This window comes from Cygnus olor, chromosome 4 (assembly GCF_009769625.2).
Source record: "Cygnus olor isolate bCygOlo1 chromosome 4, bCygOlo1.pri.v2, whole genome shotgun sequence".
In the NCBI taxonomy this organism is placed as follows: Eukaryota; Metazoa; Chordata; class Aves; order Anseriformes; family Anatidae; genus Cygnus; species Cygnus olor.
The window spans coordinates 19670681-19697806 of NC_049172.1; the positions used below are offsets into that span (position 1 = coordinate 19670681).

The following is a 27126-nucleotide window of genomic DNA, read 5'->3' on the forward strand; positions in this document are numbered from 1 at the left end:
AAATCTTTTGTCTACTTGTATGCATAACTCAGAAGTTTTTAAAAATTTTTTTCCATGCTGAGAGCATGGCTTTAGTAACATAAATTTTAAGGAAATAAAATGTTAAAACTTACTGTATTTAGTACATGAGCTGAATATTGTGTGCAGTGTGTTCTTTATATTTGGAAGTGTAAAGAAAACAAATGTTTATCAAGTGGCAGCTGGCAATACTCAGCAGGTAGTTTTTTTTTTTTCCTAATACTTCACCACAGGGAATAACTTGCCTATGTAGTAATATGAAATTAGAAATGCAACTTTTGATACAGTTCAGAAAGATTAATTTTGAAGCAGTGCTTTAATGCTTGCATAAACAATTAACGACAATTAACAAGTGTCATTAAAACACTTCAATTTTTCAGAACAGTCTAGTTATTTTAGATCATGAAATGTAACTTGTGTTCCACTAATGTTAATTTCTGAACATAAATTTTTCAACTTCAGTAGATACTTAAGTGGGCTTATGCACAAACTCAGTTACAAAGATAATTTAAAGAAAATAAATAATTTATGATGTTGAAATTTGCAGAGTACTTGCCATCTTTTAAGTTTTTTTTAAATGGAAAATGAATCAAATATTTTGCATTTATTTTCAAGTCTTGGATAGCTCTACTAACTTTTTTTATGGTTCCACAAATAAATTTAGAATTAGTGCGAGCTCTTCATTACAGAAAACTTTGAGAGGCTACAAATGTTTGTTAAACAAAATCAAGAATTTTAACGGTCTTTATTTTCTCTATCTGTTTTAGTACATGGCCAAATAAACAATCTTTTTTTTTTTTTTTAATCTTAATTACTTTTCTTTTTTTCTCACAGGCAATATTGGAAATTCCTTCTTTATAGATCCCATCTTGGGTATGATTAAAATTGCAAAAGAATTAGATCGTAGTAACCAGGAAGAATACAACTTGATAGTAAAAGCTACAGACAAAGGAGATCCTCCAATGAGTGAAGTGACCTCTGTGCACATATTTGTTACAGTTTCTGACAATGCCTCGCCAAAATTCACAGCCAAAGAATATTCTACAGAAATCAGTGAAAGTGCCAGCATTGGCAGTTTTGTTGGAATGGTTACAGCATACAGTCAGTCTTCGGTAGTTTATGAAATAAAGGATGGTAATATAGGTGATGCCTTTGCGATCAACCCCAACTCAGGTGTCATTGTTTCTCAGAAGATTCTTGATTTTGAAACTTTGCCCGTTTACACATTGACTGTGCAGGGAACAAACATGGCTGGCTTGTCCACTAATGCAACAGTTTTGGTCCATCTTCGCGATGAGAATGACAATACACCAATTTTTATGCAGGCTGAATATACAGGACTCATCAGTGAATCAGCTTCAATTAACAGTGTGGTTCTAACTGACAAGAATGTCCCATTAGTAATTCGAGCTACAGATGCTGATAAAGAATCAAATGCTTTGCTTGTTTATCAAATTGTTGAACCATCTGTCCGCAAGTATTTTGCCATTGATTCTAGCACTGGTGCCGTTAGAACAGTAATGAGTCTGGACTACGAGGAGACAAACATTTTCCATTTTTCAGTTCAAGTACATGATATGGGGATACCACGTTTATATGCAGAATATGCAGCTAATGTTACTATTTATGTAATTGACATCAATGATTGTCCTCCCGTGTTTTCAAGAGAGTTGTACGAGACATCCATTTTGGTTCCAACCTATAAAGGCGTGAAAGTCATCAGCGTAAATGCCACTGATGCTGATTCAGGCATTTTTTCACAATTAATTTATTCCATTATTGAAGGCAACATTGGAGAAAAATTTTCAATAAACCCTAAGACTGGAGATATAACAGTACAAAATACAACTCAGCTACGAAGCAGATACGAATTAACAGTGAGAGCATCTGATGGCAGATTTGCAAGCACTGCGTCTGTAAAAATTAATGTGAAAGAAAGCAAGACAAGCCAGCTGAAATTCGCACAGAGTTCTTACTCTGCAACAGTGCAGGAGAATTCCACCGAGGCAAAAACAATAGCTGTGGTTACTGCTATAGGGAATCAAATAAATGAGCCTTTGTTTTACCATATTCTAAATCCAGACAGCAGATTTAAAATAAGCCCAACTTCAGGAGTCCTTTCAACAACAGGAATTCCATTTGATCGTGAACAGCAAGAATCTTTTGATGTGGTCATAGAAGTGACAGAGGAACATAAACCATCAGTTGTTGCACATATTGTAGTTAAAGTCACAGTGGAAGATGTAAATGATAACGCTCCGTTTTTTGTTAATCTTCCATATTATGCTGTTGTTAAAGTAGACGCTGAAGTAGGCCATGTTGTTCGACGTGTCACTGCTGTAGATAAAGATACAGGCAGAAATGGAGAGGTGCATTACTATCTTAAAGAACATCATGAACATTTCCAAATTGATCCAACTGGTGAAATCTCACTGAAGAAGAAGTTTGAACCAGACACACTAAATAAGGAGTACCTGATCACAGTAGTGGCAAAAGATGGAGGAGAACCTGCTTTTTCTGCTGAAGTTATAGTCCCAATTACAGTTATGAATAAAGCTATGCCAGTTTTTGAAAAGCCTTTCTACAGTGCAGAGATACCAGAAAACATTCAGCTCCATAGTCCTGTTGTACATGTACAAGCAATCAGCCCAGAAGGACTTAAAGTGTTTTACAGCATCACAGATGGAGATCCTTTCAATCAGTTCACTATCAACTTCAACACTGGAGTTATAAATGTTGTTGCCCCTCTTGACTTCGAGTCTCATCCAGCCTACAAGCTGAGTATTCGGGCAACAGACTCCCTAACTGGGGCACATGCTGATGTGTTTGTAGACATAATAGTAGAAGACATCAATGATAATCCTCCCGTGTTTACAGAGCAGTGTTACACTGCAACCCTTTCTGAGGCATCTGTCATTGGAACATCTGTTACACAAGTGAGCGCTACAGATGCTGATTCTGGAACAAACAGGGGGATTTCCTATCATTTGGTTGAGGATAACAGTGAAAGTCATGACTACTTCCACATAGACAGCAGCACTGGACTCATTCTCACAGCAAGAACTTTGGACTACGAAAAAATTCAGCAACACAAGTTACTAATAAGGGCAATAGATGGTGGCATGCTGCCCTTGAGCAGTGACACTATTGTAACTGTTGATGTAACTGATCTCAATGACAACCCCCCTCTTTTTAACCAATTGCTTTATGAAGCTAAAATTAGTGAACTGGCTCCCCATGGACATTTTGTGACGTGTGTGCAAGCGTCAGATGCAGATAGTTCGGATGTTGACAAGCTGGAGTACTCTATTCTGACAGGCAATGACCAAAAGAATTTTGTAATTAATAGTAAAACTGGCATTATTACTGTCTCAAACCTACGCAGACAGACGCTAAAGTCACATTACAATCTTAATGTGTCTGTTTCTGATGGGGTTTTCAGAAGTTCAGCCCAAGTTCGTATAACTGTAACCAGTGCCAATATGCACAGCCCTGTTTTCAGCCAGAATGAATATGAGGTTGAACTAGCTGAAAATGCTCCATTGCATACTTTGGTGACTGAAGTTAAAGCAACGGATGAAGATTCTGGTACTTACGGCCATATCACTTACCACATTGTAAATGACTTTGCCAAAGATAGGTTTTATACAAATGAGAGAGGGCAAATATTTACCTCTGAAAAGCTTGACCGTGAAACACAAGCAGAAAAAGTAATTGCCATTAGTTTAATGGCCAAAGATTCAGGAGGAAAAGTTGCTTTCTGTACGGTCAATGTAATACTTACAGATGACAATGATAATGCTCCTCAATTCCGAGCAACAGAGTATGAAGTAAATATTGGATCTGATGTTCCACGGGGTACTTCTGTCATTAAAATTTGGGCTTCTGATGCTGATGAGGGTACAAATGCAGACATCACATATGCTATTGAAGCAGAGTCTGAAAATGTTAAAGAGAATTTAGAAATTGATTCATTGTCTGGTATCATTACTACAAAAGAAAGCTTAATTGGTTTAGAAAATGAGTTTCTAACCTTCTTTGTTAGAGCAGTCGATGGTGGATCCCCCCAGAAAGAGTCAGTTGTTCCTGTCTATGCTAGAATACTACCACCAGAAGTGCCTCTTCCAAAATTTTCAGAACCGTTTTATTCTTACACGATTTCTGAGGACATTCCAATTGGAACTGTGATAGATGTTATCAAAGCAGAGCATAATCAGACTTTGGTATATAGTCTGATTAAAGGGAACACTCCTGAAAGCAATAGAGATGATTTTTTTGTGATTGACCGACAGACTGGAAGGTTGAAACTTGAGAAGAATCTTGATCATGAAACAACTAAATGGTACCAATTCTCAGTGCTAGCACAGTATACAAATGAAGATTATAATGTTGTTTCCACAGTAGAGGTAAGCATTCAGGTAAAAGATGCAAATGATAACAAACCAGTTTTGGAGTCCAATCCATATGAAGCATTCATTGTAGAAAATATGCCAGCTGGAACAAGAGTCATCCAAGTTAAAGGCACTGACTCAGATTCAGGACTCAACGGGCAGGTCACTTACAGCTTAGATCCTTCTCAAGAACTGGACATTATAGAGTCTTTTACCATAAACATGGAAACTGGCTGGATTACGACTCTCAAAGAACTTGACCATGAGAAGCGAGACAAATACAAAATAACAGTGGTTGCATCTGATCGGGGTGAAAAAATTCAGCTGTCTTCTTTGGCTGTGGTTGAAGTTACTGTTACAGACGTGAATGACAATCCTCCGCGCTTTACTGCAGAGATATATAAAGGAACAGTCAGTGAGGATGACCCTCCTGGTGGAGTAATTGCCATCTTAAGTACAACCGATGCTGATACGGAAGAAGCCAATAGACAAGTGTCTTACTACATTACAGGTAACTCTTTTTGAGTAATGTCAGAATAATCATTTGAGTAGTCCTGGAATGAAGTGTGGTATAACTTAATCCTTCAAATTATTGAAGAACACTTGAAATCATGTAGCAGAGAAAGAATGTGTGTCTTAAAATGAAATAAGGACTTTGGGGGGGAAAGAAGAGTTTTAGAAAACAGGTCTTTGACTTTCTCTTTGACATGTTCTTTGCTTAACATGCTTTCCTAAGTTTTTTGTTTACTTCCTATATATCAAATTTTATTAAGAAATACATATTTACACTAAAATCAATGATGCAGTTAAACAAGGAATCAAAGAAATATCACAAAATAAGTGTTGCTTTCCAGTGGAGTATTCTAATATTATTCTTTCTGTATAAGTGTCTTATGATGTTATCTATAATGCTACATGAATTTCTATATTGATTTTTATAGATCCTATCTGCAGCAGTTAGGTTTGTTGTATGAGCATCTACTGACTATTTCTACCTGAAAAATGAAGCCCTTTCCATATAAAGCCACAGAAAGTGGCTGCTTGTTTGCATTTGGATTTTTTCTTTCAAAAACTATGTTGATGGAGCAACATTCTCCCTTTTGTCTTTAATTAAATGCTTCTTTTCATATTTTAGGAGGTGATCCCTTGGGACAGTTTGCTGTTGAAAATATACAGAATGAATGGAAAGTCTATGTGAAAAAGCCCCTGGACAGGGAAGAAAAGGACAATTATCTTCTAAATATTACAGCGACTGATGGGACATTTGCAACTAGAGCTGTGGTGGAGGTTAAAGTCCTTGATGCCAATGATAATAGTCCTGTTTGTGAAAAGGTAGGCACAGTCTTCTGTCTTCCGTGCCCAACTGATTCTGTAGGTAAAATGTAAGCACACTTTAGCTGAAACTGCTTCTCAGGAGTTCTCAGGATACAAATAGGTATTCCTTTTATGTTGGTAACAGAGCTTTGGACTACTAAGATATTGGACTACTACTGCTGTCAAAGAAAGCAATGGGCAAGTTTCTGTAAAAAAAAAAAAAAAAAAAAAAAGCAAACAATTCATTGATACAATTTTAACACTTATTGGGTGTTTAAAGAGTATGAGGAGTATTTTAGTTCATTTCTCCTGTGTTAGTGCATGCTTTCCCAATATGAATTGTTCTAAGCTACTGCCATTATAGTTTATATGCTCTATTTTCTGAAGGAAGCAAAGCCAAAGAAGTCCACATACCATCACTTAGTTGATGTATTTGTGATAAGAGTAGATGAGTTGAAAAGACTGGAATATTCTCCTGCAGTTGCACTCAGCAACATCAAAAATCTGTAATCCATAAACATTTTCTTTTTACTAAGCTATCTACTTTACCACATTTGATAGTCTGCAAAAACAGATATGAAAGGTAGAGAATGGGAAAAGGAGGAAAAAAAAAAAAAAAAACAACAAGAAGGGAAGTATGACTACATTATAAGAAAGCCCTAGATTTTCATAGCCTTTTTTTTTTTATTACTTTTTTTTAAATTTTAGCGTGTTTGGATTTTTTATAGCTGTCTTGTTGAGCACAGATTTGATGTTACTGGGTAGAAAGACAAAATCTTTTCTTGTCCTGGGAAGGATCAAGTACACAGTGACTGATTCTTTTTAATAGTCAGTGATCACTTGCATACAAATTAATTATTGTAGTTAAATACAAACTGGAAAGTCAGTGTTTTTAGCTTTATTCCTTTGATAATATTGCTGTTATAAGTCTCAGTCCTAACTGAAATCACATCCCTCATTTAAATGAGCTGTTAGAGTGCTCAGAGCCTTTTAAACTGGAAGCTTGTATTTCATGCACTGTTACATGAAAGATCGACATCAGTTTCTTCTAGATTGAGTCAGACCTAGACAAGTTGATTTACTGAAAGAGGACAAAATTGCCAAAAATTCAGAACTCCTACCTTGGGAATGTATTTAATTAGCAGTTAATCAGTGACAAGTGTTTAGAGTTCTTAACTGTGCATTGACACACAAGAGTCTCTGTGGTTTCAGTAATAATTACCTTTATGTATAGTTTAATAAATGTGAGGTAATTAATTGGAAAATTGTAAACCCTTATCATTTTCAGGTATTTCATCCTCCGGTTCACTTCATGTTTTCCCAAACATTGAAACAGAATATTATCTCATCTGTCATTCTTTCCATCCCCTTTCCAAGCCCTACTTACTCCACGTGTTATGTCCTTCAATGACATTTTAAAATCTTTCAGGCTTTATACACCGACACTGTTCCGGAGGATGCCCTTCCTGGCAAACTGATAATGCAGGTATCTGCTACAGATGCAGATATTCGTTCCAATGCAGAAATTACTTACACATTGCATGGCACAGGAGCAGAGAAGTTCGGACTCACTCCAGACACAGGTAATAATGCTTTGCACACAAAATTGTAATTATCATAGCATTTTATAAAATGGTATATGATTACATTAAGACGTGCATAAAGGTCAGTATTTTAAGCTTTGCATTAAGGTTGAGGTTATTATGTAACTGTTATTTAAACTGTGAGTTTCTAGTACAAATACTAATAATATATCGATTAGAAGTCAGGGAAAAGGCAAGTGTTTAAAACACAAGGAACTAAAGAGTAAATAAGGTAACTGCCCCGAAGCCAGAAACTTCATGCAGAAGGGACTGGAGTAAAAGCATGCCATGAATTTTGTGCTTTTTATATTTTGTAGCGATCATAGTTTGTAAACTGAGAATATCTTCATTCGGATTCTCTCTTTGCCATCATTTGGTTTGGTATGTTAAATAGGTTGACGTTAGAATGAGCAACAAATTTCCTTTCTGTAGTAAATACCAAAATTGCCTCCAATTTCATTGGAATCATTATAAAAGCAAGATAAACTTTTAAATTCCCTGGCTTTGTTTGGTTTTCATGGCATTCGTATCTTCTGGATTATAAGGTAGGTCAATGCAATGTGCACTTCTTACTTCATAGGGGTTGACTTTGTCACCTGTGTGCTACGCTAGCATGTTGTTACATAAATTCAGAATTGTTGGGGCTAGAATACTTGCAAACAACATTTCAGAATACTTTTTTTAGTCAGTCAAAAGAAGACAACGACTACACTTTATGTCTGTCATCATGTTTTCTGTCATTTGGATAAGAAAGTATGTGTTAGACTTCTAGAAATTTTTCTGTAGCAGTATATTTGATGGTGTGAATAGCTCTGTTTATTCATTAAATGTTAGAGGAGAGGGTCAAGTCAATAGCTGTGGAAGAAACACAACAAAATAGCCCAGGACTTCACCTTGCATTTTATTAAAACCTGTGTTCTAATATTTTAATTTTCTTTACATAGTAACATATTAATTCATGAGTGTACACACATTGTCTCTGGACTATTGGGTATTCTTACTCTAGCTAATTTCTTTTTCAGAAGAATTTGAAAAAAAAAGCTAAGGGTTTTAGTATTTAATCTCTTCAAGCAGAAAAGGCAGGCCAATGACATGCTTTGTCCAAAGTGGAACTTATTAGTGCAGTACAGCTGCTGACTTAGCCACTGATTAAATTATCCTCAAAAAGAAAATTGTTGTTTTGTTTTTCTGAGTACAAAGATTTTAGAAGAGAGCATATTAAGGATACTTGATTCTTGCAACTTGTATTAACTTATATTTGTTATTCTGTTTATAGGTGAATTGAAAACATTAATGCCACTTGACCGTGAGCAGCAAGCGGTTTATTACCTTCTAGTGAAAGCCACAGATGGAGGAGGAAGATTCTGCCAGGCTAATATTATTCTGACTCTGGAAGATGTGAATGATAATGCCCCAGAGTTTACAGCTGGTCCGTACTCCATTACAGTATTTGAAAACACAGAGCCTAAAACCCTTTTGACAAGAGTGCAGGCAACAGATGCAGATGCAGGTATGCATTCTTTGACCAATACTTTTGTCATGGTCTCAAAGTTACAGTAATGTTTATTTAGGCTTACCCTGAAAGGTGTTAAGTCTTTCGATGGAACTGACAGATGTTCAATACCTCTCAGGATTAGACTCCTGAACGATATATTTAGGTCTACTAAATCATGTAACACCTGACTTTCATATGTGAGTAGCTTGGAAAACATCCCTTTTGTCTCTCTGTGTTAAAAAGAAGAGGGAGAAGGGAGACAAAATTTAGGTTATTTTTTGTGTGCTAAGCTGTTATGGTCAGTTACATCCTTTTACTCCTGGTGTAAGTAAAAGGAAGACCAAGTATACTTGTGTAAATATTTATTCATAGATTTTGAATGTGTGCTCCTCAGGAAAGCCATTGATGATCACACCATAAAGAGAACCGGTCAATTACAATTTTATGTAGGGAGTAGATGATCTTAAGAAGGCCACTTCCAACTGCACTACTCTATTCTATTCTAAAAGCATATGCTGCCCATTAAGATTTTTGCTATCTCTTTCATCACTGTTTAGTTACAATTATTTAAGTGAACACGAACTGAAAATGACATTAGATAGAATTCGTTCTTAGGCTTTGTTTTTGGAAGGAAGAACAAAACAGCATAAAGTCTTTATTTAAAAGTGTATGATTTCCATATATCAGCAGTTTATTAATCACGTAATTAATAGTTGCCTCAGTCTCTTGAAACAACTAACCTGCTTTGTGCTATGATATAGCTAGGTTGCTGAATTGAAAGGCAGCAGACAGATGTTTTCACACTTCACTACTCTTTGAGACTCTGGAGCAAAATACTTGGCCCAAAACCCTGTAGGCTTTTTGTTTGCTCTGCTTTACAGCAATGTTTGCCAGAAATGACATTCCTGTTAATTTTGGGTTGTAGTTCTTAAATAAACTTACTGGAATGATGTCTAGTTATTTGATACTGCCGAACTCTTCCATATCCTCCTGTGTTATTTTTTAAGCCTGCTAAGCAGATGCTGTTGTTCTAAAGTTATAATTAGATTTGTATTACTAATCGTTTCATATTAGCTAGTACTGTGACTGAAGCAGAACCATGCTTCATGTTTTTTGTCTGGCAGAAAATTGGTGCAATGAAGTGTTATCTTAATTTTTTTAAATTAATTACATCTTTTTGGAAATCATTCTGCCCTTGACAGGAGCCTTTAACTCCTGCTGAAATTTGCTTTAGCATGAATGATAGTCTTTAATATGCATATTTTATTTCTATAGCTATCAGACCTGTTATTATGTTGGTGTATTTTGACTGCTGATTCAAACTCTGCCAATGTTTTCAAAATGCAGGGATGAACCGCAAAATCCATTATTCACTGGTGAACTCTGCAGAGGGCCAGTTCTCTATCGATGAATTCTCTGGAATCATCCGGTTGGAGAAGCCTTTGGATAGGGAATTACAAGCTGTGTACACTCTGATTTTGAAGGCTACAGATGAAGGTTTACCTAGAAGACTTTCTTCCACAAGTAGTCTTATAGTTTCCGTTTTGGATATAAATGATAATCCACCTGTATTTGAGCATAGGGAATATAGTGCAAGTGTATCAGAAGACACTTTGGTTGGAACTGAAGTTATACAGATCTACGCTGCAAGCAGGGACATTGAAGCCAATGCTGAAATCACATACTCAATAGCCAGTGGGAATGAACATGGAAAATTCAGTATTGATTCAACAACAGGTAACAGATTGCAACTGGTCTTACTGCAATGTTTATCCTGAAAGGATATGTTAGCCTCACCAAGAATAGTGCTTATACTATGTTCTGCAATAATTCATCCAAATATATAATGCATAATCTATGTGCATCATCCATACCGCCATCCTGGCTGCGAAACCAGTGCTACTGTCTGTTTACCCGTTTTGATGGGATGCCTACTAAACGAGTGCAATAGAATGTAGAATAGAAACTTCATTTATCGCTGTTAGTTATTATTATTTGTGTTAGATTCATAGACACAGATCCATATAACACTAAATTGGGAGGAGCTGTTGACTCCCTCATGGGTAGAGAAGCCTTGCAGACACATCTTGACAAATTAGAGGGCAGGGCAATCAGCAACCACATGAAGATACCAGAAGTAAGCAACAGATTCTGCACCTGGGACAGGGCAACCCTGGCTATATGTACAGACTGGGGAACAAGAGGCTGGAAGGCAGCGCCACAGAAAGGCATCTGGGGTTTCTGGTTGACAGCAAGTTGAATATGAGCCTGGCTGCCCTCGCAGCCAGGAGGGCCAACCATATCCTGGATTGCATCAGGCCCAGCACTGCCAGCTAGGAAAGGGAAGGGATTGTCCTGTTCTGCTCTAGGCTGGTGCGGCATCACCTCAAGCACTGTGTGCAGTTCTGGTGTCCCAATATAAGAAGGACATAAAACTGTTAGAGAGTGTCCAAAGAAGGGCTACGAAGATGGTGAAGGTTCTGGAGGGCAAGATGAAGAGTGGCTGAGGTCCCTTGGTTTGTTCAGCCCAGAGCAGAGCAGGCTGAGGGGAGGCCTCATGGCTGCCTGCAGCTCCCTCACAAGGGGAGCGGAGGGGCAGGCGCTGAGCTCTGCTCTCTGGGGATGGCGACAGGACCCGAGGGAACAGCACGGAGCTGGGAAAGGGGAGGGTCAGGCTGGGTGTTAGGGAAAGGTTCTTCACCCAGAGGGTGGTCGGGCACTGGGCAGTGCTCACAGCACCAAGCCTGACAGAGTTAAAGAAGCATTCGGACAATGTTCTCAGATGCATGGTCTGATTTTTGGGTGGTTTTGTGCGGTGCCAGGAGTTGGACTCAATGATCCTTGTGGATCCCTTCCAACTCAGGATATTGTATGATTCTAAGATATAGCTGGCAAGAGTAAAGGTTTCCTAGCTGGAATGTTCCCCATCCAGGGAGAAAGACGTGGTTTTGTAATGATAGAAGCATAATAGTCTTTTCACAAAAGCCATGTAATCAGAATGAGTGGCCAGACTCTGTAAAGGAAAGATCAGAAATTAAATTGGCAGGGAAAAATACTCATTGGCCTACAAAGACAGTAATTCTAAAGGAGTTTGATGCAGCATTAAAGAGAGATTGGAATATTCTATTCAAGCGTATATCCAGCGTGACAGTGGAGATTTTAGGCTTGCGTGTTAATCAGATTTAGTCTCTGGAAGCACTTAGGTTCTTTGGAAAAATTTGCCCTACTAATGACAATACTTTTGGGTAGAAATCATGATTTTTTAAACAAAGTTAACAGCAGTTATTTATACCGATGCAACAGAAATTGTAAATCTTCCTAATGCTTTTTCCAGTGTGCACACTGGTGCTATAGTGTAGAAGTACTTTGCTAGTTTTTCTTCACATATTTGAAAGAGGGTTCCAGGAAAACACTCTTCCAGCTGTAAATTAGTGTGTATATTAGCAACTGAACTATTTTAACTATTTGGTTATGAGCTCGCACTTTAACTCAGATATTTCTATCAATCAAAAGTCATGATCAGACACTTCTGTTACTGGAGTATCCTTTGTATTCTCAATACCTGAAATTAATGTTGGTCAGAAGGAAAGACAAGCTAAAGATGTTTTTGTATTTTGGGTTAATTTTAATTGAAAATATTAAAAAGGACATTTTCTAAACTTCTTCATTATTTTCTTCTTTTTTAATTATATAACGTGAGCCAGGTGGTTTTAAATTATAAGAGTCTTTTGTGGTAGTGGCAGGAACTTCTGATCTTTTTTTATGTGTAAAGCCTGATTATCTCACTGTGTAGCTCCAGCTTTACAGTGACAAGTCGAGCCCTGAAGAAGCTGAGTATTCATCAGAACAAAATCAGAAGATGCAGTATATAATACTACAGTAACAGTGGAATTTCTATGGTTTTATTTTCTCCAATAGGAGCCATTTTTATCATTGAAAGCTTGGATTATGAAAGTTCTCATGAGTATTACTTGACAGTGGAAGCCACAGATGGAGGCACACCTTCATTAAGTGATGTTGTAACAGTGAATATTAATGTAACAGATATCAATGACAATACTCCAGTGTTCAGCCAAGACACCTACACTGCAGTAATCAGTGAAGATGCTGTGCTTGAACAGTCAGTCATTACAGTACGTATTGTCATTTTTTTCCCTTGAAATACTCTGTCATAACAATCATACTTTCAGTCTTGAAGGAATAAATATTGATTTGAAGATGGGGATAAATGAATAGATAAGTTTGCCACTGAGTAACTGAAAAATATTTTGAAAAAGTTTCAGAACCAGCAACATGAAATGCTATGGGGAAGTAGATGTTATTTTGTGATATATTTTTGTTCTCCTCATCAGAACAGGACTTAAAATAATTTCCTGAATTTCTTCTGAAAATTAAATGATATTAATATGTTCTGAATATTATGTTTGTCCTGAGAACTATGTAATATGTTAGACCAAACCAGCTATGATCATCTTCAGGATGAGTTTATTTAAACAATGATAGAGTATACTTAGACTGTTTTAAATGAGCCTATAATGTTCCTTAGGTTATGGCAGATGATGCTGATGGACCTTCCAACAACTATATTCACTATGCAATTATAGATGGCAATCAGGGAAATCCTTTTACAATTGACCCTACCAGGGGTGAAATAAAAGTGACTAAACTTCTAGACCGAGAAAAGGTAAGTTTTCTATACTTCTTGAGCAGTTGGGATTTAGTTAGGTATTTACTTTTGATGACCACCATTTTTGGATTATATTTGTAAATTAACATTTCAAACATTCCAAAATTAATACAGCCATAACAGAAGTGAAAGTATCTATGTCAATGCCTTTTGAGGTTGGGGGGTAGGGGACATCTGCAAGGGGAGAGAAGGGATTAAATATATAAAGGCAAGCTTTAATGGAGGGTTGTGCTAAAATATTTCTTCCTTAAAAGAAAAGCTGTGTTTCTTTGTTATTCTTTCTTTATTCTTTAGTGAATGTGTAATTTATTTTTTTATTATTATTATTATTTATTAGATTTCAGGATATACTTTGACAGTTCAAGCTTCAGATAATGGAAACCCACCTAGACATAACACAACCACAGTTAACATTGATGTTTCTGATGTAAATGACAATCCTCCAGTATTCTCAAAAGGAAACTATAGCGTTATCATCCAGGTAAACTAAACACATGCAGTGAAGTTTTAGTAATTAAAACAATAATATTATTTGAGTGTTAATTTGTGACTTGAAATATTCTGCAAGATAAGATAAACCTAATCATTCCGTTTTATTTTACTGTGTTTTTAATTAATGTTGTCAGTGAGACTGCCTACTTGAACAAGTATTAAGGGTTACAAAATCCATGTTATGCAGTCTATGTAGAAACTTATTTTTCAAATAGTGTGCCCTTTTTATTTCATGTGTGTACGTGTATATATCAATGATACATTGAATTCATATGTATAATGTTCTTAAAATCATGCATAATAATTTTGCTGTTACTTTTTGATCTTGGAGTTACTGCTTGGGAAAAGATACTTTAGGTATATGTTACTGTGAAACAGATGTTCTGCATTGTGACACATAGCTCAAGAGTTAAATTCATATTGTTCTCTTCTGGGATCAGAGGCAATTACAAAACAGGAGTAGTATTTTGTATGGCTACATACCATCCTTTGACTAATTTCACACCTTAGGATGTTAGTAGTGGGCTAGATTCTCAAATGGCTGTCAAGTATTTGCCTGATTCAGAGAACTCTCTGCTAAAGCAAAGATAGCAGAGACAGCTTCTGTACTTCTTTTCTTCCTGAATCCAGTAGAGGATGAACGGAAAGAAACAAAGGAATCACATTAAGAACTCTATACTGGTAATGTAAGTCAGCTCAATTCCTTGGGTCCTTTTGCTGTCACTGGTGCCTGGCCTTGTACGACAGATAAATGAGGATCAGGCAGTGCTATCTGGTACACTGTGCCATCCAAATGTACTATTTCTGTTCAAGAACATGTACATGATTTGTAAAGGTACTTTTCCAAAAGAGGACAAGGTGATTCATTTCTACCCAACATTTAGAGTATGCAATTAAGGTGTTGTGATTTTTTTTTAAAGCGAGATTTGTATTTTTGTGTGTTGTCCAAGATACTTTGCTTTCCCCAAATACAGTCTTAAGCCAATGTTAGTTAATGTTGGTAATGTTTCCTTCACTCAACTAAAAAAGAAGACGTGTTTTATTGTTCACTCATATTAGCCCATCCCAGTATGAGGGACACAGAGAAGAAGCTGAAGGAGTTGCCCAAGAATGCTGGTCTGCATTTCCTGATATATTGGAAATGTACAAATTTGGACACAGTTGGAAATATGATTAGCTATTATGAAAACCAAATTAACTTAGTTGTCAAAATGTAAATATTTGTATTTTTAACTTATGGGTCCTTGTCTGCTTTGCTTAAAAGGAAGAAAAAAGAAAAAAGCCCAGGCTGCAATGTCTGATAAAATTAACTTGACAGAATGTCACCTACTTACTCTCTCAAGAACAGAGAGTATGCTTGTTAGGAGGTTTTGCAAGCATGAAAGAATAGCATTTTATTATTATTGTACTTTGCAATAACACTTTTTTTTGCATTTAAAATATGTATATATAACAATCTGGTAAATATGGCATAACATAAATATTCTAGGAGAGGTGTTATGAGTGTTAGATAAGGTTGTATGTGTGTATCAGATCCATGATAAACCTAAGTGTGTGAGGTGTCTGAAACCTGGGGCATCCACACGATGCAAAATTGACATTTTATGATGCAAACTTTTAAACCAGGATTTCATATTTTAACCAGACCATGGCTGTAGTCAGAACAATAATAAGGGACACAATGGGTTAGACAGAATAACATGCTTTTGTAGTCCTCCCAAAAAAGGCATTAGATTATTCTTAACAGGTGTTTTAGCTAAATTTGAAATCTTTGCCAATTAAGTAATTAATCTACTATAATTTTAATTCAGACCAAAAGTAGAAATAGATGTACAAGGCTAAGCTACTTTTAACAATCTCAAAGTTAAAAAAATAAAGTTTAAGAATGTGCTGCCTTTATTGTTTTTGTCATTATAAACAGAGGGTGGTGTTTTTTCTTAATGTTGTCGTTCTGATTTCACTGATACTGACTGGCTTGACAGTGATTTTTTTTTCTGTTGTGAAAAATCAATCTTACTGTATATCTTCATTTACAACAAAACCGATGTGGTTGTGTTATACATTTATAGGAAAATAAGCCTATTGGATTTAGTGTGCTGCAGCTGGTGGTGACAGACAAAGATTCTTCTCACAATGGTCCTCCTTTCCTCTTCACCATCCTGAGTGGAAATGAAGAAAACACTTTCCAGATTAACCAGCAAGGAGTACTGACAACAACTGCTGCGCTGAACCGAAAAGTGAGGGATCACTATTTACTTCACGTTAAGGTAGGATACACTGTGTCTAGCTGTTTTGTGTTATTACTATGAGTACTAAACTTTTTCCACTCATGCTAAATCCACCACCTTTTCCTGTTACTTGGAGGATAGCCACATGTCTTTCTCAGAAGATCTTGACATGCTAAGTAGTTATTTGAGGCATGTCCCTTGTGGGAGAATCTTCAGAGACAGTCTTGATTTAAATGGAAGTCTACACAGGTGTAATAGTAACCTTGATTAAATTCAGTGGAAGTGCAAGGTGCATGAAATGTTAACAGGGTGAGCGTTCTTGATAAACCCTTTGCCTTTCACATGGGACGCATTTTTCAGCTTATGCATTTTGTTTTACTCTGGCATCTATCTGGAGAAACCAGCAGAGGATAAGTCTCTTGAGCCACCTACTATTTGCTGCAAACTTTCTCTGACAACCATCACTGTGATGCTTGAAGCCGTGAGCTGGACTGCACTGATAACAATGGAAACAGGGTTTTTGAAAGTTTCACCTCATAGCAGTACTGGCATGTTTTTCTGTAGTGCTACATTGTTCTGTCAAGGGCAATTGAAAACAAATTAGTGGATGTATCACATAGCATTCAGCCTTGCTGTCTGATTCTCATAAACAGCACTTTACTTGTAGGTCTCAGAATTTTGCAGTGGCAAAGAATTCAAAAATGACCCCGAAAGGCTATAAGTAAGTTGCTGCAGTTGTGCCGAAAGACCAGGCCATGTTCAAAAATCAGAGGTACATTAGCAGAGAGTACATAGCAAAGTTCTCTAAAATACTTTCTGCAACCTAACATAAAGTTCAAACCATTTTTTTAATCAAATCCAGTCCTTTTAAATTCTTTAATAAATTAAGTAACTATGACCAGGGAACTTGAAATTGGTAGGCTAAAAATAGTTGGCCTTAATTCTTACACTTCATTTCCAGATTCATGTTTTAAGAAAATTTCTCACCTTTATTTTTACATGGCCTACAGGAATTTTGTTAAATCTCCGTGTTATTCTCCTGTGTAATATTGCACACAATTTCTGAGTAAATGTGCAGACTGCTAGAGCAGTACTATTTGCTCCAGGGCATAGCGAATTCTGTCTACACTGGGGTAATAACCACAGTGTATTTACACATCTCTCTCTTTTCTTTGGGCAAGGAAAAAAAAAAATCCCACGGGTACTGTGATTTCCTGCTTGAGTCACTGAAATGTGGTATCAGGAGACATCAGTATAAGAACCAGCATAGATAAAGGCTCCATTTAAGTTCTAGATAAGGAACATGAGTGTTCCTTATATAATATAAATATATATATATTTCCATATATATGGATGAAAAAGGGGGTAGGGACATAAATCGTCCCCCTGTCAGCTATTTTCTTCTCGGTAATGATCTGATGGGACAGATTAGCCTTGAAGTGATGTCTCTGTTGGCCTTCCTAGGCTGCACGAGTCCAAAACAGCAGTAGAGGTGGGCTTTGTCACTCTTATGTAATGGGCTTTCTAAATTTTTGTCACCTTTTTACTAAGGGAAGAACGCCAAGCAGTATTTTTCCTGTATGTGCTCTTAGTATCATACAAGATTTGTATTTTTTATTTTATATATTTTTTTCTGAGCAGTAACTGATTTCTATGTGTTTTGCTTCTAAAGCATATTCCCGTGAATGCATGCAGCTGCAATTATGACTCTTCTGTGGAGCCTTACACTGTCTTTGTCCCTTTTCATGATTTACCTGAACATTTGGTCCTTCCTAACATGTCTGCCTGTATGAGGAACCTAACACCTTTCTCTAGGTGGATTTATTTTCATTTCCAAGCCACCTAGGCTGTAGGGTACCTGTAAGCGTCCTGTCAGTACTTCATCTGTCTTACTTTTCAAACGCTATGCTAAAGATGTCTTTTTTCTAAGACTTTTTCTTCTTTGTTTGTAATGAATAAAAGGGGTATTTTAATGGCACACAGTAACTAAACAAGCATCTTAAAACAAATATACTCATTTAGAACAAAGACTTTTCAAAGATCATACATCCTAAAGCAGACTATACTAATGTCATTTTTTTTTTAATGCTGTTATCACCCAATCTCAATATTTTGTACCTGTCTCATCCTTTGATTTAAATGTTCCCTGTCTGGATTCTGGAAGTACGTCACTGTCTTTCAATTGCCATTTATCATCATTTATTATGATAGCTTTTTAAATTGACACAGTGCTATAATTTGCTATTATCTTTTCTTTAGTGAGTCAGCATACACAAGTATGAAGACATCCAAGACTAAAACTAGGCATTTCTATATCACAAGCCTTCAGTTTCAATGACACACACAAAAACAAATACATGACCTTCTGGGAAAAATATTCTTTCCCTTTCCACTTAAAAGAAAGGCTTTTTTTTTTTTTTTTTTTTTTTACCCCAAAGGCATCTTCTCAAGTTTATCAGGTCTTTAATTTTTGTGTTTTCTTCTTGCAGCTCCTAAGTTGATGGCTGTGCATGATCTGTTGATGCTTGATTTTGTTTTTTTAACTGACCTTCATTGCCCCTGCTTTTCAGTACTCACAGCTTTCACCTTCATTACTTTCTGAATGGATTGCTGAGGCAGAGGTCTTATTTTACAGGTTTACTCTAACTGTGAAAATCCTCCCCCTACAATACATATACACGCAAACCAGTACCACCAAGAAACTTTTACACGATCCTTTTATTTAACTTAAGTGTTTTTAAGAGAAATAAGGATTTTTTTCCAACAGCCACCTACATGTTCATGCCACTCACATTTGCTTTCCAAAGGAAATAGATTATCCATTAACAAATGTCTCACAGCATTACTGTGTGAAATCTCCAGCTATGAGTCATACAGTCTTTTGTGCCACACTCTGAAGTCTTTAGTTTAAAACCACAGCAAATTTTTAAATAACTGAACTATTGAAAAATATTTTCTCCTGGGGCTCTTCTTTCCTTCTTGCTGTCCATTTGTTACAATTTTGCTTGCCTGTTTAAGTATTTTCTTGTTTTCCCTTGGGCATTTGTCCTGTAGCTAAACTGCCTTCCTTGTCTTGTTTCCAGGCAGAAATCTAGGCAAAACAAAACTTTGCCAGCAAAAGCTCTCTCTCTCTCTCTCTCTCTCTCTCTCTCTCTCTCTCTCTCTCTCTCTCTCTCTCCCTCCCTCCTTATTTATGTTTGGGTAACTAGAGGTCAAGCTTCTAGCCATGCCTGGCTTTTGGAGTTACCGATAAAAATATGTAGTTTTCTGACGCATAAGTTACCTTTTTAAAATTCTACAATTATGTATATATATGCAGATAATCTTGTGCCAGAGTTTTTCTTTTTGCTTAAATTTAAATGAACAATCAAAAGCGGCTTCTCTGCGTAGATCTGCAATGTGTACCACCTACCTGTAGTCATCGTAAAATTACTGTAAAATCTTTTGAACAGTGCCATATATTTTCCCTCTGTTCTTGCACATCTGATCCAGTTCTTCTTTGCCTGTTTCTGTAATCTCACTTTCAGTAACTGGGAAACAGCTCTGGGAAAAAGCTAGAAGCGAAACAAGAACTGAGAAACAGCAAGAGAGAAAGAAAACCCAGGGGAATGCTGTTTTCTCACTCTTCTCAGTTTTTTTGTTCTCTCTTCATCCAGCAACGATGTATATTTTTGTCAAAAAAAGGATGGAGGGCAGGAGACATGATGTTTAAAAAGGCTTTAAAATTGAATTAGGCTGATTTTATTAATTACTTTATTTGTCTGAAGCAAATACCATTACAGGCTGCTTTTTTCCTCTCCATGATGATTGCCAATCATCAACGAGAGCATAATTAATTATAACTTTCTACATACACTGTTTTAATTTTGCAGTACTGTTTGGTATATTGCATTTAGATTGTCTTCAAGAGCATCTCCTAATAACTCTGGTGAAGCATGTTGTAAATGCATAGTCCATGAGTCATTTTGAGTTTGTAATTTTTTTCCATGCTTGAAATAAAAAAGCTTCAAGCACCATCTGCTGTCTGAAATCAGCTATTGTGCACTTCTCTGTATTAGCCATAAGTGCCAGTAGCCTTCCTTCCATTTCCAGGTATTAATAGTACTGTATCCTTTTAATCTTAGAAGTGAAAACATGTTTGTGTGTGTGCACTTAATGAGTTTTCTGAATTTTCAAAATTAACTTTTCATAAATGTGCATTTATGAATTTTTTGTAAAGCATTTTCCTGTAGGAATATTTTAGTTTTCTTTTATATAGACAAATACAACACTACTGCATAGAGCACAATATCTACAGTAGAATTTGATGAGACAAAGCAAAAATTGAATTCTGTCCTCATCTTCCACTAGGTCACAGATAATGGAAAGCCACCGTTGTCATCTCTGACTTACATTGATATTAGAGTTATTGAGGAAAGCATTTATTCTCCAGCAATTCTGCCTCTGGAAATCTTTATTACAGCCTTTGGGGAAGAATACTCAGGTGGTGTCATTGGAAAAATTCATGCAACTGATCAAGATGTTTACGATACTTTGACATATAGCCTGGACCCCAAAATGGAATCCTTGTTCTCCGTTTCCAGTACTGGAGGCAAACTAATAGCACATAAGAAGTTAGATGTAGGACAATACCTCCTAAATGTCACAGTTACAGATGGAAAATTTACAACTGCAGCTGATATTACTGTGCACATCAGACAAATCACACAAGATTTACTAAATCACAGCATTGCAATACGCTTTGCAAACCTTGCTCCTGAAGAATTCATTGGGGATTACTGGCGCAATTTCCAGAGAGCTTTAAGAAACATCTTGGGTGTGAGGAGAAACGACATCCAGATTGTTAGTTTGCAGCCTTCTGATCCTCCTTCAAACCTTGATGTCCTCCTGAATATCGAAAAATCTGGCAGCTCTCAGCACCCAATGAGAATTTTGGTCCACAAGATAAACTCTTCTGTGCCTGACCTAGAGGAGATTTTAGGTGTCCGGATAATTGATGTTTTCCATAAGCTATGTGCGGGCCTAGACTGTCCTTTGAAATTCTGTGAAGAAAAAGTAACAGTGGATGAGAACATCATGTCAACCCACAGTACGGCCAGGCTGAGTTTTGTCACTCCTCGTCATCACAGAACAGCAGTTTGTCTTTGTAAAGGTAAGGAAAGCAGAAAAGATAACAGTATCCTTCAAATGATTTGTCTGGTTTTGAACAGCCATAATCCACTGGGTAAAATGAATATTACAGGGCAAAGAGTAAGAATGTCCTGTAACCCTCACTGCGATGTTTGCCTAATTTTATTCAGGGTAAGGAGTAATTCTTCTCTTAAAACGAGGTAGTGAGATTTTATATAATGTAAGTTGATGGGAGGGGATTTTTATAGGTACCTCATCATTTTCTATTTTATGAAAGAAGTTCCTTTGATTGTTGCCTCTTCTAAATTGTCTGAAATAATGGCTATTCGGTCTTGGATGCACAAAAGTAAGTTCCTGCAAAATACCTAAGTATTTTCTGGTTTCCGCTTGGAGAAGTATCTCACAGAGCTTCCTAACTTGGCTCTGAATGACAGCTTGAACTGGGAAATTAATATGCATCAAAATACGTACAGGTATACAGGTTTATAACAAATAATGAACTTGTCATTCACTCTTAGGAAAACATTGCTTTTTAAAATCATTAACTAACATTGCTGGCTGAAATCACACCTGAAGTAAATATTTAAAACCCATTCATTTTCTATCTCAAACACACAACTCTTCTCCTCTCCCTAAATGAATGTATTCCCTAAATTGAATGTATTTCATTTTACAGAAGGGAAATGCCCTGTAGTAAATAGTGTGTGTGAAGGAAACCCATGCCCTGAAGGTACAGAATGTTTAGGAGATCCAAAGGAAGGAAAATACACCTGTGTTTGCCATGACAGCAAAGCTGGACAGTGTCCTGGTGAGAAATTTTCTTTAAAAATCTCTGCCTAAAGCCATATTATTACTTTCCAAAGGTAAATTTGATTCCAGTCCAGTGTTAACACATTTCATGCTTTTCTGTATTCCTCAGAATCAGTTGGCTCTGCTGTGACATTTAGTGGGAGCAGCTATGTGAAATACCGTCTCATGGAAAACGAGAACAAAGAGGAAATGAAGCTGACAATGAGACTTAGAACCTACTCTGCTCATGCAGTTGTTATGTATGCTCGAGGAACAGACTACAGTATCTTAGAGGTACACATCTTAACCTCTTTTATTTTTACTATAATCTCTGTAGAGTTGTTACAGTTGAGAACTGCCTTCAAAGTAGAGTTTCTTGTAGGTCCTGGTGGCAAACTTGTACAGAATGCTTTTAATGTGTACAAAGAATCTGTTTTCTTCAATGTTTTAAGTTAATACTTAAAATAGATCCTTCATTTTTTTAATTTATTTGTGCGTAATACTCTATAAGTCCACACAGAAGTTGTTTTTAAACTATGTGGGAGATTAGTCACTTAAAACACAAGATTAAAGGCACATCTTCAAGTGCTGCAATCTTTTGATGATGATCTGTGAGTTCTTTACTGGAGAAAAAAATGTACTATGCATTTTAATTAAAAGAATCCTATAAAATGAATCACAGTCACTGTGAATGTTTGGAATACAATGTCAGTAAACTGCTCTTTATGAACACCACCGTAACCTTATCTCTCCAGCAAACAAAAACTTTTATAGGTACAAATATTTTAAAGTTCTACCTTTTGCAGGGATTCTCTGACTGTGTGGTCCACTTGTTGATGATGTGTCTTTCTTCCATAGATTCACCATGGACGGCTGCAATATAAATTTGATTGTGGTAGTGGACCTGGGATTGTCTCTGTTCAGAGCATTCAGATTAACGATGGTCAGTGGCATTCAGTATCTCTTGAAGTGGATGGAAATTACGCACGACTTGTTCTGGACAGGGTGCATACTGCATCTGGTACTGCTCCTGGTACACTTAGGACACTAAACCTAGATAATCATGTGTATTTTGGTGGTCATATTCGGCAGCAAGGTACAAGACACGGTAGGAGTCCTCAGGTTAGCAATGGTTTCAGAGGCTGCATGGACTCTATTGTACTTAATGGACAAGAGCTTCCCCTAAACAGCAAGCCACGAAATTATGCACACCTGGAAGAATCTGTTGATGTGACTCCTGGGTGCTTACTCACCACCACAGAAGGTTGTTCAAGCAACCCCTGTCAGAATGGAGGCATCTGCAATGCACTGTCAAATGGAGGTAAGCTGTGTTGGATTCTTCTATTCCACATCCGTGCCCTGGAAAGCCAGAACAGCTTTGTGAATAATTCTTGCTTTTCCAGTGAGTTGTAGAAGGCTTGTAGAAGGCTGGTTGTTAGCCAGGTAGAAAGGCTGTGTCTGCCTGTGGTCTAGGCTTGGTTCCTTGGGATAGGAAGTAGGCAAAGCTCATGAAGCAAAGTCAGGATTTACTCTTCAGCGTCAACACCTGAGGTCTGTTCTCTAACTGCCTACATTAGAGCTTAAAAATTTCTGAAAACGTTGTGACAAGCTTGAGTTCTGTGAGACAAGTGGAAGTTAACCTTGAGTAATACTCAAGAAAAACTTGACTGTTGGACTTTCATTCATCTTTTGATAAAATATTTTCTATGCCTATCCTCTCTCTCTTTCAACGAGTAGGGGGGGCAGGGAAGATTTTGTCTTGAATCCAGTAGAGCCACATGTGTCTTTCAAAAAGTGTATTTGATTTCAGGTTACTACTGCAAGTGTGCTCCTCTGTTCATGGGAACTCACTGCGATGTAAGCGTCAACCCATGTGCTTCCAATCCCTGCCTTTATGGTGGTACTTGCATCCCAGTCAGTGATGATTTCATCTGCCAATGCCGAGGACAATACACAGGCCAAAGGTATGTTTGTATGGTGGGGCTTTTTTGTACAAATGAACCCATTAGATCAAAATAGAAATCAGGAAAAAACAAAACAAAACAACAACAAAAGTTACATTTATAGCCTATTCTCTATTTTCTACTTAAAGCCCAGACTTTGAAACCCAACGGTGTTGGTTAATGCCAACCCCTATATTGCAGCCTTGAATCCCATACTACATACTGAACTTACAGTTAATAGTTCTTTTTGTTAGTGTTGTTTTTTCTCTTTTTCAGGTGCCAGCTGGGTCCATATTGTAAAGACAATCCGTGTAAAAATAGCGGCAAGTGTATTGACAGTTTGGATGGACCTGTTTGTGAGTGTGAAGTGGGCTTCCGTGGAGAAAGGTGAGTATAGTGTTCTGCAGATAGCGAAATTTTTATCCATATTACTTAACAGTTAACAATTTGAGTTGATTGAAGTCTGAAGTGTTGATAAAATAGCAAAATGCCTGGTACTGTATGGTACTACATATGAAATATATCTAGAACTGTTGAGAGCAAGGAGACTACAACAATGACTACTGCTGTAAATTAACCATTGTTTCTTTACTCTGTGTCTGGTAGGTGCCTGACTGATGTTGATGAGTGCACAGAAAACCCCTGTCTTAATGGTGCCCATTGTGAGAATACTTACGGTTCATATCACTGCAATTGTAGCCGTGGCTTTGGAGGGAAACACTGCACAGACATTGTTCTTAACAACTATGTTTCAACGCCTTGGAACATTGGCTTAGCTGAAGTAATCGGAATTATTGTTTTCATTGCGGGAATATTCTTGTTAGTTGGGATTTTTGTTGTTTGCCGCAAAGTGATCAGTAGAAAGAAGAAACACCAGCCAGAACCTGAAGACAAGCAACTGGGAGCTACAACAGCTTTCTTGCAAAGACCGTATTTTGATGCAAAATTGAACAAGAACATCTATTCTGACATCCCACCACAGGTTCCTGTTCGTCCCATTTCATACACTCCAAGCATTCCAAGTGACTCCAGGAATAATCTTGACAGGAATTCTTTTGAGGGGTCTGCTATCCCCGAGCACCCAGAGTTTAGTACTTTTAACCCAGATTCTGTACATGGTCACCGGAAGGCTGTAGCTGTTTGCAGTGTAGCACCAAACCTGCCACCTCCACCTCCCTCCAACTCTCCTTCAGACAGCGATTCAATACAGAAGCCCAGCTGGGATTTTGACTATGACGGTAAGAAGTGTTCTTATTTTGTTATCTTTCAGTTCAAGATAGCAATAAAGTTTCTACTATGTTTTAGTTTTACTAGGAATTCAAAGTCCGTCTGTGTTATGGTAGAAAAGACATTATGAGTTTACGAGTTTGTGAGTCTGATCAGGCTTCATATTACTAAGTTCTGTTAAAATGCATAGATCTTAGAGACCCTTGATTTTTATTGACTCTTTTAATCTTAATTTTTAGAGTGTTAATTGTCTCACGTGACTTTTTTTTTTCTTTCAGCTAAAGTAGTAGATCTTGACCCCTGCCTTTCAAAAAAGCCTCTGGATGAAAAGAGCTCCCATCCATATAGTGCTAGAGAAAGCATGTCTGAGGTCCAGTCTCTCAGCTCCTTCCAATCTGAATCATGTGATGACAATGGTACGTAAACTATAATCATGTCGTGCTACCACTTACATTCATTTGTTCTGTCTTTGCATCTAAATCTCTCAATATCAGTAGGAGTTATACATATCTAATATATATTAAATAATAGCCTATTTAATATATATTATTTATTTTTAAAACTAACAGATTTGGATATTAAAGGGTTTTTTGCCTATCTTACACCTCATGTTAGTTACTTTACCTTAATATATATATATATATTTTTTTATTCTGTTAGAATTTTAACAGTGAACATGCAGCACAAGGTGTTTGGAGCCTTGTCTTAAACAGTGTTAAAAATGCATTCTCAGATTTGAGAAGCTCTTCTAGGTAATCATCAGTTATCAATTTATACAAGAATACAGTGAATTTAAAAAATAGCCTCTGCACAAATATAATTTTAGCTTTGACGTTCAGCTTTCAGTAAAGCTTTCTGGTGTTACAGTTTCATTTGTCTCCTTCTCTTTTTCTTGCTGCGACCTCAGCTCCCATATGGATCAGATCAGTTCTGAGTGAGAGCAGAGTTTAAGGGATTGCTTGTAAGTTTGATTACTTTAGTAATGAAGGAAGCTGCGCAAAAAGGAATTTTATTACAGTAGAGCAGTATACTTGGCTTTCACCATGATTAAACTTGAATTCATTAAAACAAAATCATGCATTGAAAAAAAGCCCTATAAAAATACAAATATTTTAATCGCAACTCCAGTCCATCAAAATCAGCATACTTATTTGTGGGTTTTGTTGTTGTTGTTATTATTAATTGGAAGTGTTTATTTTTTCATTGTGATGACAGATGCTTTTACAGATAATACGAATGCATCTGTGTATTCGGAAATATTTCAGACTGATTGGACAAAACCACAGCGGTCTCAAAACACCTTATCTTAGTGAATTAAGCTATGACTCTTCATTCCAATTCATGGTTTTGTCTCTGTATGGGAAAAAGAATTTGAAATTCCTTTAGTTTAGGAAATAAAGAACATTCTACTTCTCAACAAAGGTAGAGTGGTTTGTTCTTTAAAAGCATGGAAAGAAACATCTGTTAATGATTGGTGAAAGTAAAATGGTATGCTTATAGTACTCATCATTTTATCAGTAGAATTGATATCAACTTTCTTCCTGTGGTATTATGTGTTGTGCAGTACATGTTGTTCTCCCCTCCCCTTCATCCCATGTATTTCATACATGCCTACTGGTATTTCTTGTCATGTATTGATAATTCAGTAATACATAGTTCTAAGAGAAATAGCTGTAGCATCATAGAGATTATTCCTTCCTCCCTTTTAGGTAGATTCTGAATTTATTAGTTTGAAATCTTATCCCTCAGCCTTGCAAACAAATTGCATGTGATTACCTCATCCTACTCCTTTAAAAGTAAATCCTTCTCCTTTCCAAAAGTATATTGTG

General features: G+C 36.7%; 1 protein-coding gene and 1 long non-coding RNA gene across 9 annotated transcripts in view; one reads left to right on the top strand and one right to left on the bottom strand.

Moving 5' to 3' along the window:
- FAT1 (FAT atypical cadherin 1) overlaps positions 1-27126 on the top strand; it is a 108387-nt gene that overhangs the window by 75498 nt on the left and 5763 nt on the right. For 6 of the 7 annotated variants that reach the window (XM_040557096.1, XM_040557098.1, XM_040557101.1 and 3 more), the window contains 17 exons: positions 853-4920; positions 5545-5741; positions 7153-7306; positions 8583-8816; positions 10149-10538; positions 12720-12934; positions 13348-13485; positions 13826-13969; positions 16050-16247; positions 20559-21360; positions 22015-22146; positions 22258-22421; positions 22986-23448; positions 23938-24091; positions 24347-24457; positions 24677-25308; positions 25576-25713. In XM_040557096.1, coding sequence (XP_040413030.1) covers positions 853-4920; positions 5545-5741; positions 7153-7306; positions 8583-8816; positions 10149-10538; positions 12720-12934; positions 13348-13485; positions 13826-13969; positions 16050-16247; positions 20559-21360; positions 22015-22146; positions 22258-22421; positions 22986-23448; positions 23938-24091; positions 24347-24457; positions 24677-25308; positions 25576-25713 — 8334 coding nt within the window. Of the gene's footprint in view, positions 1-852; positions 4921-5544; positions 5742-7152; positions 7307-8582; positions 8817-10148; positions 10539-12719; positions 12935-13347; positions 13486-13825; positions 13970-16049; positions 16248-20558; positions 21361-22014; positions 22147-22257; positions 22422-22985; positions 23449-23937; positions 24092-24346; positions 24458-24676; positions 25309-25575; positions 25714-26204; positions 26259-27126 lie in introns of all 7 variants that reach the window. The other variant, XR_005819956.1, reaches the window with a different exon arrangement.
- LOC121070243 overlaps positions 21059-27126 on the bottom strand; it is a 43187-nt gene continuing 37119 nt past the window's right edge. For both annotated transcript variants that reach the window (XR_005819964.1, XR_005819963.1), the window contains exon 4: positions 21059-21250. This is a non-coding gene — a long non-coding RNA (uncharacterized LOC121070243). The remainder of the gene's footprint in view (positions 21251-27126) is intronic.